The 21717-nt window shown below is 44.0% G+C and overlaps 1 protein-coding gene across 1 annotated transcript in view; it reads left to right on the forward strand.

The window, feature by feature from the left end:
* Positions 1–16073: 16073 nt before the first annotated feature.
* The window catches only part of carmil3 (capping protein regulator and myosin 1 linker 3), a gene marked incomplete at both ends in the record, with an annotated part of 60999 nt that continues 55355 nt past the window's right edge, over positions 16074–21717 (forward strand). Inside the window, 2 exons of the mRNA XM_079284947.1 lie at positions 16074–16131; positions 18886–18980. Of these exons, the coding sequence (XP_079141073.1) occupies positions 16074–16131; positions 18886–18980 (153 nt within the window). The remainder of the gene's footprint in view (positions 16132–18885; positions 18981–21717) is intronic.

The raw sequence follows: 21717 nt of genomic DNA on the forward strand, positions 1-21717 counted from the left end.
GTTAGACCGGTTCGTCTGAATAAAGCTCATGTGCGTATGCATGAATGAGTGTGGGCTCCTCCAGCATCGCGCTGTGTCCAAAATTCCTCTCCATTACAATAATAATGAAGTGACTCTGATCTGCCAGATTGTGGTGAATGTAGGGCACTTCATCAAACGGACAACTCCACTGAAACCGCAGCACAACCAGCCACACTTACATAAACAGGGCCCAGGCAGCTGCTATAGCATTGATGTGTGTCTGCTGCCGCCTGCTGGAGTGATACCCTCTCTCTGCTTACTGTATATTCATTCAGAGACTGTCAGGCTGCGGGGCCCATCCCAGCATGCAGAGGGAACAGCCTTCACACATCATCTGTTCACTTGTACAGTATCACCCGCATTCACACCTTTAGTCAATTAAGATCCTCCAGTCTGGCTGACCGGCATGCCTTTGGAATGTGGGGGGGAATGTAATTCCACAGAGACCTGACAGAGAAAATGCTTGGCCGAGAAATCAAACCTCCATGTCGGGAGATTAACACAGCTCCAGAACACCTCGATGATAAGTATTCAATTTGGTTAAATAGCTTGTTAAAATGATTTATTACAATAATCAAATTAAATGTGAGTGAAGGGATGCTATGTGAATGATGCTTCGGATGGTAAGTTTGTCAGTCGGATCTTCTGCCATTGCAGTGTCCGTGTGAAACGGCATTTTGAAATGTACAGCACTGTGTCCTGCAGCTGAACCAAACAGTTCGTGAAACTGGTGTCACTTCAGAAATCCTTAAATCAAAGATAGATGTCAGGAGATGAAGACGCCGCCGTCCTTCTTTGTCACTGTAAAACTCACTTCACGGTATTATATTTGTGCATGATGCCGGTATGACAGCGCTAATAAGATTATGCATGTTTCATTGGCTTTTTGTCACGTCCCTGACGAGCACCCGCTTAGGCCACACAAAAAAGGGCACGAGTAAGGTAATGTCAAGTTTATTAAAAAAACAACAACACGTATACTGTATGTGACTATGGCATCATTTGGAAGCCTTATCTTTGTTTGTGCATTCAGTACTATGAGATCATTAAGACAGCTGATGATAGCACGTAAATGCTATCATCAGGCCTGGAGCAAAATGCTATTTGTGGATCCCCTGATAATATTTATTATGATTTTAGAACCACTGACTGTCTGCCATACGTAACAAGATGTAGCCGCTGTCGGCATTCATCAGTTTTGATTAACCCCTAGTCTTCGTTTACTGTGGTATATATTTGTAAAAAGAAAAAAGAAAACAACAGTTATGACTTCACTGAAACCTATTGTGTAACTCCCTGTTATAAAACCCAGATCGCAGCAATCTAACCGGACTTATTAGGTGTTTGAGAGGAGCAGTAATGTGTAAAAACTATTCTGTAGATGGATTGGTGTTGATGACAGATGCGCAGCAGAGCCTGTATGAAAATCCATTGTATTTAACGGCTCAGAGGCTCCACACAGAAATAATGCATAATTTTCTGCAATGGACTTCTGAAATGATGTCGTTAGTTCAAAGTCATATATTTATAAGGAGTTCTCCTAAGATATCAAGCTGATAGGACTGTTATTAATGAGCTGTTAAAAAGTGGAACATTATAGTTGAAGTGTACCTTAAATCAGTCGTGTTCGATCAGGCAGATTAACATTATTGAAGAGTTTGGCACATTTTTTTGCTTGTCTTTGATCTTTTACTGAATTCAAATGACTGATATAATTAAGCCTTAAACGTCATCAGAACACATCGAGTTGAAGTCTTTTCATGACAAAAACCTGTTTTCAATCCTTAGACCGGTTGAGGTTTGGGTCGTGGCCCTTTAACGCTCTCAGCACTTTTCTTTCTCTTTGCCCCCTGACTGAAATGTGGCCTCGGAAACAAACTGGTGTTTTGTGTGGAGTGTACTTTTTTCCCCTCATCCACGAACATTTTTTGAACACCATGGCTTTTTTATTTTATTTTCTCTTCTCATGACTTCTTTCCCCAGAAGCCTCCCAGTCAGAGAGTGTTTTCTTTCATGTCGATCAATCTGCTCCACTGCAAACCTCTGCCATGCCTCTTACTTCTTGCCCCCTGGCTTCAGACATCATCTCAAACAATCACAGTCAATATTTGGTTCCAACGAACATAAACTGAGGCCTGCTGAGACTGCCGTGTGGGGGTTTCCTCGGGCATTTTGCAGCGTGACACAGAGAAGCTATTTGCGCTGCTGCCGTGTTTCTACTTATATGTTCGCTGCTGGAAGAAAACATGACAAATGACAGTTGTTCAGATCAAGTAAGTTACTGACAGAGTCTCCTCTGTGTGCAAAATAAAGATTGGCTTAGCATCTTTTATCTCTTTCTAGCTGCTTATAGGTTGCTCACTTTTCTCCAACTCCAATTACTTTCCCCATATTAAGCTCAATTCCCCATTGAGCAGCGGCTGCAAGAGGTCGAGAGAAACTCCTACGAGGCCTACGGTCCTGTTCAGTCTCAAGATAACAATTTCATGTATTTCACAGACTTATAGACTTATCGGTTTTATAAGCCGGCTGTCTCAGATCCTTCTCTGATCGCTGTCGTCAGTCCCCTGCTGTTGCAGCAGTGGAGAATATAGACCACAGCTGCTTTCTTGATAGCCGCATGTGAAGGATGAGCTGTCAATAACATTAAGGGCAGGCAAGGAGGAAATTGTAAATGGCGGCACAGAGAGTTTAAATAAAGAACTGGCACAGATGAATAAAAGTGGAGCACTTCGTCCATAATTAGGGGCACAATAAATCTTTTCAAAGTGGATATTTAGAAGTGTTTCCTCCTAAAAGTGGGGAAAAGGGAACACTTAGGGATCCTTCGGTGAATTCCAGATGGTCCCCTGAAAATGTAGCACTCATTTAGTTTTAAGTCCCTCATTAGCACATATTTATTTATCAGCTTTTATCCTTCCAATCATTATTCAACCAGTTATTGACTCCACATTATAGCATTCAAACAAAGTAATACGTGTCGGTAGAAATATCATTTTAAGCTCGAAGCAAAGCACATGAATGCAGGTCCAGTGTTTACACTGCAGCAACTGCTACTGTCTTCACTGTCTTTGAGTTTGTGTTCGTTTGTGGTCCACAGAAGATGTTTTCTGGTCATGTCAGTGACCTGATGACCTTTGATCTGCTTACACCTCCACATTTAATTCTCCTTCCGGCCAACACTCTGGCCCATGACACATAAGTTTGAGAACTACCAAACTAAAAATAACGTTCAAATTTCTATTGAATTTGCTCCTTTGGTTCCCAGAGGATGAGTCGTTTCTGCAGTTTAATGTGTTTAATGGCATAAATTTGCAACAAATCTTTATTCAGCACAATCTTTGTGGAGCCTTCCAACCATTCTTCTTGCACCAACGTCCATCCTTTGCTGATATATTGGTCCACGATAGGGTATCTCAAGAACTAAAGGATAGTTATCCTTGACATTTGAAGAGAAATGTCATTGTCCCCAGAGGATGAGTCCTAATGTCAACAGGTGATGTTTTTCTCGAAAAGAAAATCTACGGTGATGACACCCATTGTCTGCCGATGGTGCTAAGCATTGCAGCAGCTGTTGTTTACTTACCTGCATGCTTTTTGTGGTCCCCGCAAGATGATTCCTGGTGATTTTCGGTGAGCTCCTGATCATTCCTCTTTAAAACCAGCGGGTCACAAATATCGCCGTGGCCAACGCTTTCACGACAAAGCATCTGCAACCGAAGCAAATAATGGCTACTTTCCTCCTGCCCTTTGCTCTGAATTCTCATTGTCCCCAGTGGATAAGTTTCACCGCCTTCGATGCCAAATCGTTTGCATTGCCACAGTTACAATAAGGCTCTTAAATAGCAATATCTTTAGTACGGTGTTCGTTCCGTTGCAAACCACGGCGCTGTCGCTTTGTAGTGAACACTTCATCAATTGCTCTTTTTCTTCCACCGCAGGTGTGAGATGCAGCTTGTGTCTTCTACATCCTACCGTCCATCCATCCACTCATTACTAATTAATACGCTACGCTGTTTAATGATGACTAGATTCAAGTAGAGGATTTCACACGCACACACAAAACATTAGGAGATAATTCGTTTATTTTTACCCACGAACGTTTCATAAAACATGTTTTCGGAAACATGCCGAAAGAATGTACACACATAATACTCGCTGTAGGAGATGAGTCCTTGAGTGAAGTAATCTTTGAAATAAACTTTTTGACAACAAAAAGGGGGGGTGGGGGAAGTTCTGTCCTTTGCTGTCATTGTAAAGACAATGAATTATCTTTTCACACCTCCCTAACTTCTCTCCTGGACGTCTGCTAAAGCCAAGCACTCAAAGAAAGGGAAGGGACATTTGTCACTTGGACAAAGCCTGAGAGAACAATTCCCGGCGTTGTTTGTTTTGTTGCCTGCCGGTTATTGAAAAGTAATTTGATTTGGAGGCTGCGTGATTGATTAGCAACTTTGTCTTCAACCTGAGCTTCTGCTGCAAAGCATCAAAAGGCACAACTGTTTTGAAATGAGCTCCGACACAGTACGTGGTATTGCTGTTTATACTAGAAACCCTGCAACAGTGGTGGTGATACGTCAACTACCCAAACTAGCTAATCCCTCGTCTAACATTTTTACTTTAATGCTGAAATGAGCGGCAAAGGCTGCGCCGCATATAAATCACCTGAATAAATCATTAATCCCGGCTTAAGTCTGAAGCACTCCTGAGAAATATATCCAGTTTCAGTGCATATCAACTTGTTTCAGGAGCTTGTTTTGATTGTGAATAAGACAGATGACTGATGATTGTACGCTGAGCTCCACTTACCGCACAGGAAAGTATATAAACATTCTCAAACGCTGAGAAACAGGTGTACTTGTAGCGTGAGAGCTCTGTTGTACTCTCCGGCCCCGCTCTCTTCCAGCTTGACGGGTCTGAACAGCATCCTAAAGAGACCCACTGTGTACTCGGCTCTTTCTGGGAAACAGACTATAGCCTGAAGGCAGATCGTGGCAGGGGGCTGCAGCACGAACATCCACAGGAAAAGAAACATCATAATCTTTCATCATTTTTTATCATTACCACCTACAGAGTTCTATCATAACCACCGGGTCAATTGGATCAAATCCCGGTGTATGAGATCAGATCAGAAAGGTCAGAAATATGTTCTTCTTTTTCAACCAATGTCCAAAAAAGAATCACACAGCCTGTGGTTATATATCAGCGGAAGGAAATATTTCTTGTCATTTTGTTAATGTTTTCTATATATGTATGTATATATATATGTGTGTATATATAGATATATGTATGTATATATATGTAGATATAGGGTATATGTGTGTAATGAAATGAAAGACAGAAAGTTAGTAATTAGCATTTAGTAAATATAGAGCCAGTTAGGGATCATCGAGAGGCACCACCGGGCCCTGCAGTGGGCGGTGTAGTCAAGTCAACGCACCATCCGACGTGAACTCTCAGCCCTCCAAGCTCTTTACACCGGGACGTGTAGGACGAGGACCAAGAGAGACCTCCATCACCCCAACAGGAGACTCTTCCCTCTGCTGCAGTCCGGGAGGCGCTACCTCTGCCTTCGAGGCCAAAGCAGAGTAGCAGAGTGTCTTCCCTCAGGTCATCTGGGTCCTCACCCACTGACTTTCACATCCAAAACTCACCATAGATAGAATCATTACAATTCATGTTACAGGCTGTGAACCGGGAATATTGTTTCAGTTGCATTTCTCTGACAATTGTTGAATCGTTTCTTTTTTCATACAGTATTTGTTTCTATTTTATTTGTATTTATTTCTGGTTGCTCAATGGAGCTACAGGCACAAACTAATTCCACTGCTCGGTGTATGTTGGTGAATGTTGGACATTTAGCAAGTGGCTACAATTGTGATTGTAATACGACAGTAATGTTCTGTGTGGTTTGGATGTGTACGCAGGCTGTGTAAGTGTTTGCCAACACGCTAGCAATAACAACTTCATTCTGTACCCGTACGTCAGGGCTGTGTGTCTGTCTGCTTGTTTTGGGGTTCTTCTGCTAAAGTCAATAAAGATGAAGCCCACACGTTGTCCAGCAGGAGCTTTGAGTCGTCCTTCGTTCTTCAGTGGAAGGGCCGGCTGGCTGCACGTCTTTAGAATAAAGAGAGATCTACGTTAAAGACGGGGCATGACAGAAACTACGAGTGTTAAAGAAGAAGACAAATGAATTGTAAGATTTAATATGATAACAAAACAAATGAACGAATCAAATGAAAAAACCTCGGGGAAGTTATTTAATGCAGTGATATTGTTTTCATATCCATGAAAAAATGAATGAGTCCAATCTTAAAGGCAAAATAATGAAATTTAATTATTAATTGGCATACCACATTCTAATTGTTGTTTTTATTTACTTCTATCTTTAATTGCGTAATTTATGAAAAATGAATGAATCCGTTTTATAGGCTATTGACTTTCTGCTTAGAATTATCCACCGGAATTAAATTTGGATAGTGTCTTTGGATAGTGATTTTATTTTATTTCATGATTTTTTTAAAAAGCCGGAGAAGGAGCGCGTAGTCTGTGTGTAAGGCTGAAATACTTTACTTGAGTTTTTCCACTTTAAGGGGCACATAATTCACAATGCTGTTAAAGTTTAGTGCTGTAAAAGATTACAAATGTAATTTTCTGGCGTCTGGAGATACACTGCTGCTGTTCTATTGAGAGAAGAGTAAACTGTTTTGGGCATTTACACACCGAATTAAGTTGTCATTGCAGCGCTATAGTTTGTTTTCTATGTTCAGGATGCAGAAATCCGGATCCACGGAGAATCAAACTGCATTAACTACGCTCCACTCGTCTCGAACGGAACGGCGTTATGTTTCGCCTGATGCAATACATTTTGTGTTTGTTAGCTCAGATGCACACTCAATTTCTCACAGACTATACCTTGTTACGGATCTAGTCCTGCTCCCCATCCAGCGCATGCTGGGATGGGCTCCAGCCCCAGAGAAGGAACAGATGGGCAAAGAAAATTAATGAGTAACCGAATGAGGGACTGCAGGTATGCCTGACTGGGCTGGCCACAGATGTGAAGCAATACTGCCTTTCAATATAAGATTTCAAGTGTTTCCATCTTTGGATCTCATGTCAAATTCATTGAAATCTTTCTAACTGCAATCATGAAAACATGTTTCAGAACTAGGGGTTGTTATGACCAGTGTATGTTAAAACATCAAATAAAGCTGAGGTCCACACACAGATTCACCGCTTCTACTTTACACATCTTTCACTATTTGTGCCAGATATGAGTTTGCTGCAGCTTTCAATGAACATTAATGTTTTGCTGTTGCCCACGAGGTGTGTAATATATTTCAATTCAAAGTGCCCAGGAAGTGCAGTGAAGGCCAAGAGCAAAGGCAGATGCGTCCATGTGCATGTACTATCGCTATACTATCGATGGACTACGACTGCAACCCCTGCTGCTCGTCGCGCACATCTGAATGCTCCTATGTGGGACAGAATTGACTACATGCAGACCGAGAGAGACTTTTAAATACTGCAGGTGTTGTAATAACCCACCGCCGTGGATGTGATTATCATTCCAATGAGCGGTGCTGCAACAACCACTGATCACACAATCGTGCGTCCCGAAACGCATAAACAGTTGCCCACTCTTCCGCTTGAGCTATTTCTAAAGCCATGCTGTTGAATTAAATAGAGTGTGCTTAACTACTATGTGCCACTCTAAAGCCCCCCCCCCTTTTTTAATACTTGCTGCTGAATGCCACAGACCTCTTCAGGGTCTTCTTGTATCCACTGAAAGGATTTTAAAATATTCCAAAAGTGAAAATGTGTGCGTCACGATGGTTATATTAACAAAATGTAGGTGGCCATTGTTGTCAGCATTATCAGAAGATAAAATGCAAGTGAGGAACATCAGTGTGATAGCGTGCAGCTACACTACTTTCACAGTCCACACTGTACTGACTACTGACATGTACTGTACTGACGGCCCGATGCTGGGGATTTCTGGTGGGAGTGTGAATGTGACAACAGATTTCATGACAATTCGGCCACGAGCTTTTTAAAATATGTTTATTGCAAACAAACACAGATGGACAGAAGTAATCAGATAACCTTATGGGTGGAGTAAAATGAATACAAATCATGAAGAGGAATATGATTTTGTAAAAACAAAAAGACAGACAATGCTGCTCTTTTCAGTTAGCTATTCAGACTTTGCAAATACAATCAAGACTAAGCTTGTGCACATTTTCTGGACCGTGGAAATCCACAGAACGCGTGCAAATCTGCAGGTTTCACTGGTGCTGTGGATACAAGCGCTTGTTCCAGTCCGGCTGCTGTGTGGTCATCTGAAGGAGCCGGCTCTCCATCGCTCACTGGATGCAGCTGAGCTACAGCAAGGCAAGGCAAGTTTATTTGTACAGCACATTTCAACAACAAGGTAATTCAAAGTGCTTCACATAAAACCATTAAAAGCATCAAAACATCAAAAGAAAAGGAGATTTAAAAACAATTAAAGAAACAGTGTAAGAAATAAAATTCAGCAGTAAAATGCAGAAATGCAGGAAATTGATTAATATATGATTTGAATGTGGTTCAATTAAAGGCAGCAGCAAACAGAAAAGTCTTCAATCTTGATTTAAATGAGCTGAGGGTCTCAGCAGACCTGCAGCTTTCTGGGACTTTGTTCCAGATATGTGGAGCAGAAAAACTGAACGCTGCTTCTCCATGTTTAGTTCTGTTCATGTTTAGCAAGGACGACTGCAGACTTACTGAGCACTCTTAGTCACCATCTTCAAGGGAAATTTGCCCAGAAGTGGATAGATGTGTCGCTGTGGGCTGAAATTTTATTTTTTCAAAAAGGGGTCTTGACAGTTTTCACATGTAGTTATGCTCATTTCTTTGTTTGAAGTGTGCCACATTGGGTCGCCTGTTTCATATGTGACTGTATCTGTTCAAGGATATGCCACCTGGTCCTTCTATGAGACAACTTAAAGGGCCAGTGTGCATGATTTGGCGACATCTAGCGGTGAGGTGGCAGATGGCAACCAACTGACACTTCTCCTGTGTCCTAACCGTGTAGGAGAACTACGGTGGACGATGCGGAAAAAGTGACTGGCCCCATCTGAAGCTGCCGTTTGGTTGGTTCGTTCTGGGTTACTGTACATACATGACGGTGCAACATAGCAGACTGCTCTCTATGTAGATCTAAACGGCACATTCTGGAAACCAAAACAACTGCCAATAGATCTCCCTTAAATAACTAACAAAACAAATAACATTGGTGATAAAATATGTAGTATAATTGGATTATTATTTGAAGGGAAATAACACAGGCACATGCTCAATCACCAACAAGAAAAGGCAGCGGTTTTCGGCTGTGTTGTCGCGTAAATTTGCAGATAAATATTGGACGTGAATAATACAATGCAATTCTTTTAGGAGCGTACATTCTAGGCTTTATAAGGCAAAAGACATCGACATCATGCACTGATTCTGTTGTTCATTTAGATCAGCTTTCTGTCCCCTTAAGATGAAACATGATGTCATATTTAAACAGTTGTTTTCAATTCAAGATTTCAGTGTTCATGGCTTGTTTCTTCATGTATTTGAAAGCATAATACACCGATGTGTAAATGTCCCTTCATGTGGTGAAACATTATTAGAAATATACTGCAAAAAAGAAAGAAAGAAAGAAAGTGAACTAATCGTGTTGCACCATTGTCCTGTCTTTAAGGCGCTCCAGGGTGCTGCAACAAATCACACACATTGGGAACCACTGGTTTAGTCAAGAAGCCGACAATTAGTTTGACAAAAGAAATTCTAAACATCTCTCCACTTCCCAACTTTGTTTTGCTGTGCTTTATACTATACGCTGTCCAGTCATGTATGACCACAACCTATATGTTTGGCTCTGATTCCATGCTCAGCACTGATCCTTGCCACTGCACCACCTCTTTCTACCCCCATCCTCCTCTCCAGCCTCCTCCTTCATTAGCATTTAGATTTGTGCAATTTCCGGAGGTTTCTCTCAAATGGGTTCATGTTCACTCTAAGGCAGCGCCGGAAGGTCTGTGAGCTCAGAGACGGTCTCTGTCACGTCTAAGATCTAACTAAAAAAAAATGAATTGTTGCAGTAAAATGGTTAAAACTCTGATGTCTTGACTGAAGATGATTCAAGTGAAGGTCTCCCTCCCACCCCCACTCCCATTCTGACATGACGTCAGATCCTGCCTGTTATGAGACATTTAAGATCTCAAAGACGTCTGTGGGAAGAAGGACAACGAAGCCCTTTAGGCATCATGTCCAATCAATACTCCTCTCTGCTGTTTGGGGTGTGACATTAACAGATCAGTGGAGCCGTGAGATAGAAAGCCGGAGAAGTTCGGCTCACGCTGTTATCCACTCTCCGGTCTTATAAGTGATCCTCCGCGTTCGTTCCAATAAGTCGCAGACTATCTTTATTTCTTTTTCTTGAGGCGCCACTGCAGTGAAGAGGGGGATGGGACGAAATAAAGCCTCGTAACAGCAGGGGCCCTCGACAAAGGATGTGTAGCCTCTGGCGGAGTGCAGCACATGCAGACAGTCAGGCTGTCTCCATGTAGCCAGCTGTTTCACACTCCCTCTTAATCTGTAGGCCGGCTCGTTTAGCTACTGGCTGCTGTGGTTTCTCAAGAACAGTCTGCGAAGGTCAACTAAAATGTGTGGCCTTGGGAAGCCCCAAAAATAGATGGGAGTCAAAAACGCGAGAGGGGAGCAACAAAGTATGTACATTTTTATATGATTTAAATATTGGGATGACTGAACACTCTGTCAGACACGTTCGCGCAGAAGCAGTTGTGTTTGCGAGAGAAGTTGTTTTCTCACCTCCGCACAGCCGGCCAATCACAGCGTGAAGGAGATGTGAATATCGGGTATTTTGGTTTTGGAAAGCCAAAAGCCCTAGCCTGACATCAGAAAGGTGTGTGTGTGTGTGTGTGTGTGTGTGTGTGTGTGTGTGTGTGTGTGTGTGTGTGTGTGTGTGTGTGTGTGTGTGTGTGTGTTCACAAGCACTTCTGTGTATACTGCCACCTTTAGCAGCTGCACCAGAGAGACAGTCCCCTTATAAACCCTCTTCCATGGTTTCATTTAAAGAACAGTTTGAAGCCTCAGGAGGCAAATTTGTCCAAGTTTAAAGAACAACAAAAAAAATACAGTTTTGTGGAGCTATATTTTTTCTTCTTCCCTGCTCTATTAATCGTCTAATGACCCCTCAGATTCATCTTGGGCCTGACCAGTGTTGCCAGATTAGGCGGTTTCATCTCAAAGTGGGCTACTTTTCCCTAGCTTGGGCCTGTATAAATGGTTTTGGGCGCCTTGTGATGATTGCACTACTGTTTGTGCAATTTGTCCGGTTTCCCCAGTGAGAGATACGGCTCTATTCCACTCCTTATTCTATTGAGTATATATACCTGTCATTGAGCCATCTTATACCAGCTTTTTAAAAGAAAAGACAAGATGCATGTATTAAAGGACTTGTTTACACAGAATATATATTTTCATACATATGTATGAAAAGAAACTGGGCTACTTTGTCATCATTTAAGTGGGACAGCGCACATTAATCAACATGGACGTCAACAGCATCAGTGTAAATGTGCCGCTCGACAGCTAATTTTCCCTCGCGGTCCCGACACGATTAAAGATGACAAATGATTAAAAAAAAACCATTTTCTACAAAATGACAATGAAAACAAGAGAGGTACGAAGGCTTTGTTCGACAGCAGTCTTAAACAAGCGACACAATCAGACAAAACGTACCACACTACACAGAAGTTAAATCATCTGATCGTTAATGAGTACATATTTAAGATGCAAACCATATTTTCAGTTTGGTTTTAAAAAAGCTGTATGATGTGCTGCTGCTTATTATTGCCATATATGATAATTGGGTGGGTTTGAGGCACTGATCTCGGCGGCTTGATGTGATTCAGTCTAATCTGGCAACACTGGGCCCTGATCCCTGGAGGGAACCACTGGCCTAAACTACATCCAGTAAGTAGGGAAACTATCTCCACCAAAAGAATGCAAAATGATGCATCAGTGACAGTCTAAAACGGTCCTACATGACAACAGACACCAGAGACATTTTTCCCCCACAGAACACTTTTGTTACTTGATGTATGATTTTGTAAACAGGGCTTTTACTTGAAAAAGAGTGTGTTTATTCACTGCCATGCTCAGTAAACTGTTAACCGTGTTCAACCAGACGAGGGCAGTGCTGCCCAGCCTGAGAGCTGCTGCGGTGCACTCCTCATGCTGTACACACCGAGGAGCCCGTGGTGAATGTTGGAGACGGATCAAAAAGCCTGCTTTGAATCATCATCTTCAGTTATTATAGCGACATCAGGAAGAACTGTGATGTGGCAGCTGCTAACGCTTTTACATCCGCTGACTGTTATAGATGCGGTTGCCAGTGTGTTGTGCACTCCTCTTCTTCTCCCTCTCTCTGAGTGCATCTGTGACATTATATCCTCTCTCCCTTTCATGTATCCTCTGTAGGGTTTTTTGTTCTTGACGATGTCTTGTTGCAAAAAAACAACAACAATTGTCCTTTTGGGAGAAACACATTTGAGCACAAACTGATTTTCAACAAACAAGTGTTCTTTGTTGTTTCACACACACAAGCAGTAAAAAGCATCATACCTGCATTGCTTTATGTAAGAGCAATGCAGGCACATACGGACTAGCAATTGAGGGCATATTGAGCATCTCGACTCCTGTCTATGAGATGCTGCACTGATGAATAAATAATGCAGCGTCCTTTCAAGTGCATCTTTGAACAGTGCTGAAGTTTTTAGCCCGATCCAACCTGGGTACAGCCCCCCCCCCCCCCCCCTCCAACTATGACGCTCATATTCCTCCTGTCTTGGTACTCCTTTGACGCCCCCCCCCTCTTACTCTCTCTTTCTCTCTGGCATAATGCCCCCCGGTCTTCTTTCATCAGAGTGTATCAGTGAGACGCAGACACAGAGGTCTCTCACACACATGCGCAAACTTACACAGACGCATGCATGCATGTATACGTTTGTTGCTTATGAGGGCCAATTGTTTTGGTGTGTAAATGACACGGGGCACAGCTGCACCCTCCAACCACTCATTCTTCTGTGACGTCATCAGCACATTTGTCATGTCAGGATGAGGACGTGTGGGACTAAAAGGGTTAACAAATAAATGCTGGTCTAATTCTGGCATGAACGGAAAAAAAAGAACACCAGCTGAACTGCATTGCATAAGCGATGACATTGACAAGTAGCAGCCACTCAGATGAGTGGGTGAATCATATCTCGTTGTTACTGACAGCTTGAGCTTCAACCTGGCCCAATTCTCCGTCCCAAATCCCATCACAGCCGCGAGTGGGGATCTCGCAACTCCAGAGGAGAACGGAACTGAATGAAACCGTTTGATATATGGCTCCCTTCCCTCAATGTCTTCACATCGTTACAGAAATATTGCCATGGAAACACATTTATCAAAAAAGGCATCAAATCTACTTTCTGCTCCGACACAATAAAAACCATTACTTTTCTGTGAAGAGCTATTTAAAAATGCGTTCAAAGAAATAATTTTCTGTCAAAAAAAAAGGCAGACACAGGGGAACACAGGCATGCAAGTGAATGCTTCCACACTTTAAAGCCTTTTATTTTGATCTAACCATGGATATGTTTCATGATTTTGAAGATTAAGTGTTTGGATTTTTCTCATTCAGACAATGCACGTTTACTTTTCTGCCGATCGGGCAGAACAATTTGGGGCCAGCATGACCAGACTGTCATCATTAGTCCAGAAGGAAATTAAAAAGCCAGTCTGACCTTTATTTATTGATCAGACTTGTAGCTCCATTGCAGAACAAGAGGTTTATAAATGATGTTGAAGAAAATCTGTTCCTCTGGCTGCTGATGTTTTGGGGGTAATATAGAAATGTTGAGGCAATAACCTCATGAAATTACATTTTTTATTTTCATCTTTTATGGCTTTAGATAGCACTTGGGTTGTTTTAAGGTGCAATTTAGGTTGCTTCTAGGATGAAAACTTTTGTATGATTACATTGAAAATATTATTCATGCTTTTGTAATTGCATTGCATGTTTATTTATGTTGCATATACTGTGTTATTTGGACAAAGTTACATGTTGTACAATGTTAATCCTGCCTATTTTGGCCAGGACACTCTTGAATAAGAGATTTTTAATCACAATTAGGATTTCCTATAAATAACGGTTAAATAAAATATGGATACATAAAGTGTTTACTATTAGTAAAGATGTGAAATATTCTGAAATAAATAATCCTATGAATGAATATAGTAAATAATATTACGACCAATGACTTATAAAAGAGTTACATTTAATTTTACAATATTTTCACATTAGCAGTGTTGTTGGAGTTCACTTTTATTTCAAAATACTGACTCTCAAAGGTCTTTTATTTGAATTCATGTCACCTTTCATGACAGTGGAGTCGTCATCAGTGACCGCCCCCCTCACCTTTCAGCCAATCACATCTGCCCTCGGCCTCCCGGCGGACTAACCAATTACCATGGCACTATAGCGTGTCCAATTTAGTTACAACAACCAAAGTAAAGGACTCTGACGGTGCCCGAAAGCATTCTCAAATAGGCGGAGTAGTGACTGGGTGAACGAGGTGGTGGTTTCGGGTAACGTTAGCCCATGTGTGTCTTTCTCTGAGAACATCTTTGGAACCACAGCGCTGCGAAGGTAACACTGAATTGACCAGCTAGCTGCTAATGTTATCACTTTATCTTACTTTTAATGCTGAGTGATAAATACAAGCTTACAAGCCAACCAAGCTAGTTGTCTGACTGGTTAGGTAACATGTGTAGCATTGTTAAGCAAAATAAAAGAAGACGTTCGTTATTGTCCTGCACTGTGTTTTACTAACGCCACGGCTGTAGTGTGTGGTTCCTCGAGCGAAAGCTCACGTTAGCTATCTAAATTTAGTAGTGGTTGGTCAGACTGCTCAGTGATTGGCTGACAGGTGAGGGGGGGGGCGGGCCCCAGGTGGCAACTTCACTGTGATGAAAAGTAGCATTCTGGAAAAATGTGGCTATAAAATCATTTTAAGTTTTGAAAAAGTTGACTTAAAATAAATAATAAATTCAATTAAAAACATTCAATGTATTTGCGTTTTATTTAATTTTCAAAACATTTGTTATTGTGTATTCATTCATTCATTTTAATTATTTATGTATTCATTTATTTTGGGGCTTCATAAACAAAGCTACTTGATGACTTTAAACCTCCAACTCTTAAAGTTACAGCCTAAAGTCCGGATCGATTTGGTCAATTAGTGTTGTCTGTAATATATTTGGATTTTTCATCAGGAATTACAAGACATCAGGGGTAATAGGTCTTTCAGCTGAAACCCTCCTTGATTATTTTTTTGATCGATCATTGTCATTACTGCCATTCTGATTTACTGACTTGATCCGTCTGAGTTTCATTTAATGGTTAACACTGTGTTGTTTAGTACTTATCCCAGATCCCCTTTTAGCCAGTCATGCTGGGGTCCTCAAACTAATTTAGACCATTATCAATGAAACTCAGTGATGTGGTACTGCTGTGCACATCTATCCAATGTTGTATCATCCCTGAGACAAGAGTGTGACAAGTAAGTCCGGACCACGAATCACTTTGTATTCAATTCAATGTTACCTGAAGTGACCCCTCACTGTTTGGGATTTTAATAACAATCTATTTTTTTATGGCACAACCTCTATTCCTTACACCCCATCCATCCATCCATCCATCCATCTCTCTCTCCCCCTCTGTCTCTCTCCCCCTCCCTCTCGCTCTCTCAATGTGCGTGAGCGCTGAAGTCGGAGGCGCTCCTCGGGTATTTGCCAGTGCGCGCTACAGTATCTCTGCACGCCGCCACTCAGTCCGGACTGTTGCTGCGCTCGGAGCACCTGCAGGAGGATAACAGGAGAAGAAAAGAGGGCACGGGAGGAGAGGCATTCGTGAGCGGAGGACAGAGCCGGACCTGCGGGAGGAGCGCACCATGGCCTCAAAGGAGACTTCAACGGCGGGCTTCTTCAACGTCAGCAGAGAAATCACAGGTGAGCGCGAGCATGAGTTTTTCTTCTTCTTCTTCTTCTTCTTCTTCTTCTTCTTCTTCTTCTTCTTCTTCCGGGAAGTGTGTTTGAACCTGCCGTTGAGAGGGGGTTGGAGGCGCTGAGGACGCGTGGGGTTTAGTTGTACTCAGCTGCTCTTATTACAGTCTGCTTTCCAGCGCATTTGATTGGAAATGAGTTATCGCCGCAGGAAATGCCTCCCGAGACGAACGTTAGATGGCCGCTGGAGCTCGCGGAACATTGGAATCGCATCGATCTCGTGGCGGAGAGTGTTCACTTTCCGATTGATTTGGCGTGGGCTAAAGATCTGCCGTGGGGATTTATCGCGCTCAGGGGCCCCGTTGTGCTGTCAGAGTTATTTTTGTAAATGTTGCTACGCGCGGGTGCGTGTTCATTCGGAGTTTTCATCTCTTTTTTTTCTTTTTTTTCTTCCTCTCTGCGTGCGTGCGCGTGGGAGTTATTGTGCGACTGGGAGCGCTTTGCACACACACACACACACACACACACACACACACACACACACACACACACACACACACACACACACACACACACACACACACACACACACACACACACACACACATGTTTGGATGACGTGGTGTTGAGAAGGTGTGTGTCTCTCACTGCTAATTAGCCAGACGTGGCGAGGAGTTAAATCCCGCTGTTTACCAGCTCAACCTGGTCAAGCTCCGTCTGTCTGGCCTGGTGATAAGAGCACGGAGGGCTTTAACACACCTGCCAGGACAAGACGGGGAAGGGTGATCTGGGTTCATGAAGATGATGGGGGGGGGGGTCATCAGATCCATCAAATTGTCAAAAAGGCAGTGGGGATATGAGTAGGTGGAAAAGAGAGGGACTGACCCATCCTGCCTCCTCGTTTTCTTCTTACTCTTCCTCTTCCTCTTCCTCTTCCTCGCCCTTTTTGGGAGCAGATGCCGAGGTCACACCGGCAGGCCTCGTGGGCACCGCAGAGTGTTAAAAGGTTTAAGCGATTGGGTCTTACCCAGCTTAACGTCAATAACTCTGTCTTCGGCTGATCCCTCCTTCGATCTGCCGGTGTGATCCCCCCCCACACACACACAGACACACATACACACACCCCACTCCATCCCCAACATCGTCCTCCGTCTGAATCTGCTGCTCCTCACTCAACCGTGCGAGCCAAATTCACGGCTGTTGCCGGATGTCTGAAAGTGAGAACTCTGGGTGTGCAGCACTCGCGGTGAGAGAGAGTTGGTCAGAGTGTGACACAATGGAGCGTCGTGACACAGCATGACGCACAGTATCTCCATCTGGTGGGCTCACGTGTGGGCCCCCCCCCCTGATATGTGGACTGTGAATATTCACACAGCCGGCAGGCATATGTGCGTGTTTGCAGTCTGAGGATATAGGCTGACATTGTGCTTGTGAATACAGGAGCAGGTTGCATTATGTTGGTTGTTGTTGAGGAGATGTAAATGGAGGAGGAGAGGCCTCCGGTGCGGTTCACTGAGCTTCAGTAGGACAATGTGGTGGGGTGGAGCAGAGGCCCCTACAGATTGCAGCGCTAGCTCTCCATTGGGATGAACCGGGCTGCTCATTTTTTCTTTTCTTTTTTCTCTGAGGCTAAAAATAACCCAGTCATGAGTCCTCCTCAGCTAGAGGTGTATGTGGTTGTGTGTATGTATGTGGGTTTGTCTACTCGTCCTCAAGTTTGTGTCTTTGTAGCCGTCTACTCGTCTCTGTGACTGTTCACCCCTCATTTTAGGAAATAATCCACGAGCCCATCCCAAAGATGAGGATCAAAGACAAAACACAGCATCATCATCAACATGGCGACTTTACTGAGTTCTGGACACATTGTCTGGATTTTTCCGATACATAGCGACATTCAAATATTGTACAACTCATTTGGATGTAAGATTTCAAAGAAAAGCTCTCGGGTGACCTCGCCCCTCCTGCCACACAGCCTGTTCAACGGGGGAATGTTGCTGCGTTAGCTGAGTAAAAGGTACGAACACGGAACGGCGGGACACAGTCGTTCCGCCATTCGGCCGGGGGCGGCGGCGGTTTTAGCAGAGCCGAATGGACGCCTGTATAAAAAGGTACAGCCGGCATGGCGGGACTTCACAAACACAAGACGCTGTTGTGTCACATGTCACGCCGGCATCACAACATCACAACATCTGGGGCAGCATTTCGGTGTTAAAAAAAGAAGAGGAAAGAAAGTAGAAATGATCGGCCGGTCTGCTCAGTTATTCATTGCAGTTATGACATTCAGTGATTCCACTTCTGCACAGTCACACTGAGCGTTGGACATAATTGTGAGGCACCATAGCAACACCCATTATTGTCCTATTTATCAATATTTGCTTGCAGTTACTATTCCTTGACACAGCAGGAGCGCCATTGTTTTCTGTATTGCTGCGTTCATTTGTTCTCGTGAGTCGCTTCATGAATAGTAATGTGATGTGTCCTCATGTGACCTCACACATGGAGGAATGACCTAATAGGCCATGTAGGGAGGTGTGAAGGTATTGCCCAATATCCTCAGTTAAGATATCCTCACCTTAATAATATCATAACCTTAATGTTTCTCCACTCATGCATTCCTTTTGTTTCCCGCCTAATTCTTCACCCCGCTGTTTACCTGAATTTCCACCGTGAAAGCATTTTACAGTGTTTCTGAGTGCATCTCGGGGCTTTTCATCCCGTTATGTGTTTTGCATTATGTCATTTTTCTCTGCTCCTCTCCAGAGAGCATCAGGAAGGCGCTGGACAAGCAAAGCATTAAGTTTGTGCGAGCCATCAAGCAGGAAACCAGGAGCGGCAAGACGGAGGACAGGATTCTGGTGAGAGACGCCAACACCCCCCCCCCCCCCCCCCCCTCCCCCGTCCTCTATCGCCCCAGGTCACCTGAAAGAATCACTCATTGTTAAAGTGAAAGCGTCTTTTGCGTGCGAGGTGTTGCATGCGGAGCGGAATGGCCCCGGCTCGCTTGCAGGCCAAATAGAAATCGATGGAAGTTAATTGCGACAAATTGAAAGAGCCATAAGAAGTCACAGATTAGGCCTCCCCGGCATGCACACAACAGACACGTTTGAAAATCAGGCTGAAGACAGATGCTGCCTAAGCAGAGCGAAGTGGACGTGGCCTACTGAGTCCGTCCTCACAGTTTATTCGATGTGGCAGGGTAGCCTTAATGCCACAGGCAAGGGGGTGTGTGTGTGTGTGTGTGTGTGTGTGTGTGTGTGTGTGTGTGTGAGAGAGCTTGACATGGTGTACATACAGGGGCATCATCTTTCTATATCGCTATAAATGTTTTATCTGAAGACGAAGCTTGTATGCCAGAGGGTGTGTGGGCAGCCTGCGACGTGTTCAAGGAGCTCCTGCGAGCCAAGGCCACCTCTGTTACTGAGAAATTGTCAATTAGTCAGTCAGCCACATTAGTGACTGATCAGTTCCTCACGGGGAGCTGCTATGAGCGAGAGAAAGACGAGCTGATAAGAGAATCAAAACGATTAATCGCTGCTTCTCTCAGTTTTTACATCTCTGCTATTGTTCCTCTTTTCCCCGTCTCCCTCCACGCCTCCATCCATCTCCATCATTACCACCCCCCCCCTTCTGTTTTTGCCATCTCTCTTTGTTTCCTCTCTCCCTCCCTCCTTATCTGTCCATCTCGATTATTCTCTTCCCCGTCATCACCCCCCCTTCCTCCCCCTACAACGCCACTCGCCTCTCACTTTCTCTCTCGTCTCTCCCCTTTATGCCCTTCCCTCCTCCCTCCATATTTACTCAGACCTGTAGGAGGGTATCGAGCTCCTCTTTCCATCAGAAGCAATTCAATTAGGAGCTCTGCTTATGAGTTTTTTTTGCTGTCCAAATGGGCCTTGGATGCTGCTGCTCCAAATTCCTTCAAGGGAAGGTAGGGGGAGGGGGGGGGGGTATTTAAGCATTCATTCTAGCTCCTTGTCAAGGTCTGCCCCTCTTAAAGGCAATCTCCTCACTCTAATGGATACATTTGTTTGGATATATGGAGGGTGAACAGATGAAGGGGTTTGCATCTACACTGTTTGTTTCAGTCTCTGGATACTGTGCACAGAACAATCACTCCTGCTTGAAAATGTCATACTGTCAGTTAGAGGAAGCTGAGTATTTGGCGATTGCTTTCTAATACGCAGGTGAATTTCAGTCGTAGTTTTTCCGAGCCTGAAGGCTTCGGGCGATGCCTCCTTTTATCCTCCGTTTCATGTGGGTCCTTGCTTCACGGCTGAAGTAGATTTAGCAGGTCAAAGCTGAACAGGACCACAGCGCTCCTCTTGATTCCTCGTGTTTGTTTACTTTAGTTTGTGGACAGGAGGAGTGCTTCTTTATTCATATTGACACCACACAAGTCTTTGTTCTAGATCTTCCTCTTTCTTTTTCCCTCCGGAGGCTGCTGGTATCCAGCTGTCTGTGCGTGTTGACTGTACCAGCCGTCGTGCTGCACGACACACACACACACACACACACACACACACACACACCCCCCCTGGGTCCCTCCACCCATCTCAGACACAGGGAGGGCTCAGCATGACATCCAAGCAGCACCCAGGGCAATGCGTAGGGGAGCATCAACATCCACGGTTCCATCACGGGCTATGAATGCACAAACACACACTCGTGCGTACTGTCTGACATGTGCGGGAGGCATCTACGCAGACACACGCATGGTTCAGTGCATCAAAAGTTGCCCACACACACACACACACTCCGGACCATTATTAGATCACCCTATTTGAAGATTAGCGGAAACTCGGAAAACAAAGCATCTTCAAAGGCAGAGAGGGGGAGAGAGACGGGGAGGGAGGTCGTCGGGGGAGGAGTGGGTTGTTGTGATGGAGGAGGAGAGGAGGCCATCCCTACAAGAGGAAAGGGAGAGGGGGGAGAAAGAGGGGGAAGGAAATCTCTGATGTGTTGTGATGCCCCAGTTGCCGATTTGGTTCTTCCGCCACTTATTTATCCCGATCGGCCGGCCAGTTTCATACTCTGTTGACGCTGCGGTTCCAGCGCTCCCGCCTCATAATGACGGGCCTATTACTGGCTGAGATTGCCGCTGTTTGACAGTCCCGAGCACACTCGGGCGCTTCAGACGCTTATTTCTGCTTTGGTTACGTCGCGGCCCCGCTCATGAGCCTGTGGTAGGACCGAGGTTTGAGGTCGAGTTAGCGGTGCAGCGTTTAATGACTCTGTTGTGATTGCGTGTCTCAGTGGGCGTGTCGGTTTGTCTGTTATTTATGAAGTCGGTGGAAGAAATAATGATTCATGTTCAGAAAACCTTTGTTTTTTGAATGGAGTTCTTCCTTCTCTGTATTTGGAGTCTAAAGAATGGACGGCCTGTGTCGGACCCTCTGAGATAAACTTGTGTTTGAGTGCTAAACTATAGATCAAATCAATGCAGTTGGCAGTGAATACCGTCATCAAATGTGGGTGCGTGTTCTGGCCAACCCGAGCCTTTTGGGACTAAATGAATACAAGTAAATAAAAGTAGTGTGGAGAGCATCGGTTCCCAGATCTGCCTCATGTTTGTAGTGAATCACCACCATCAAT

This window comes from Melanostigma gelatinosum (assembly GCF_949748355.1).
Source record: "Melanostigma gelatinosum genome assembly, chromosome: 15".
Lineage (NCBI taxonomy): Eukaryota > Metazoa > Chordata > Actinopteri > Perciformes > Zoarcidae > Melanostigma > Melanostigma gelatinosum.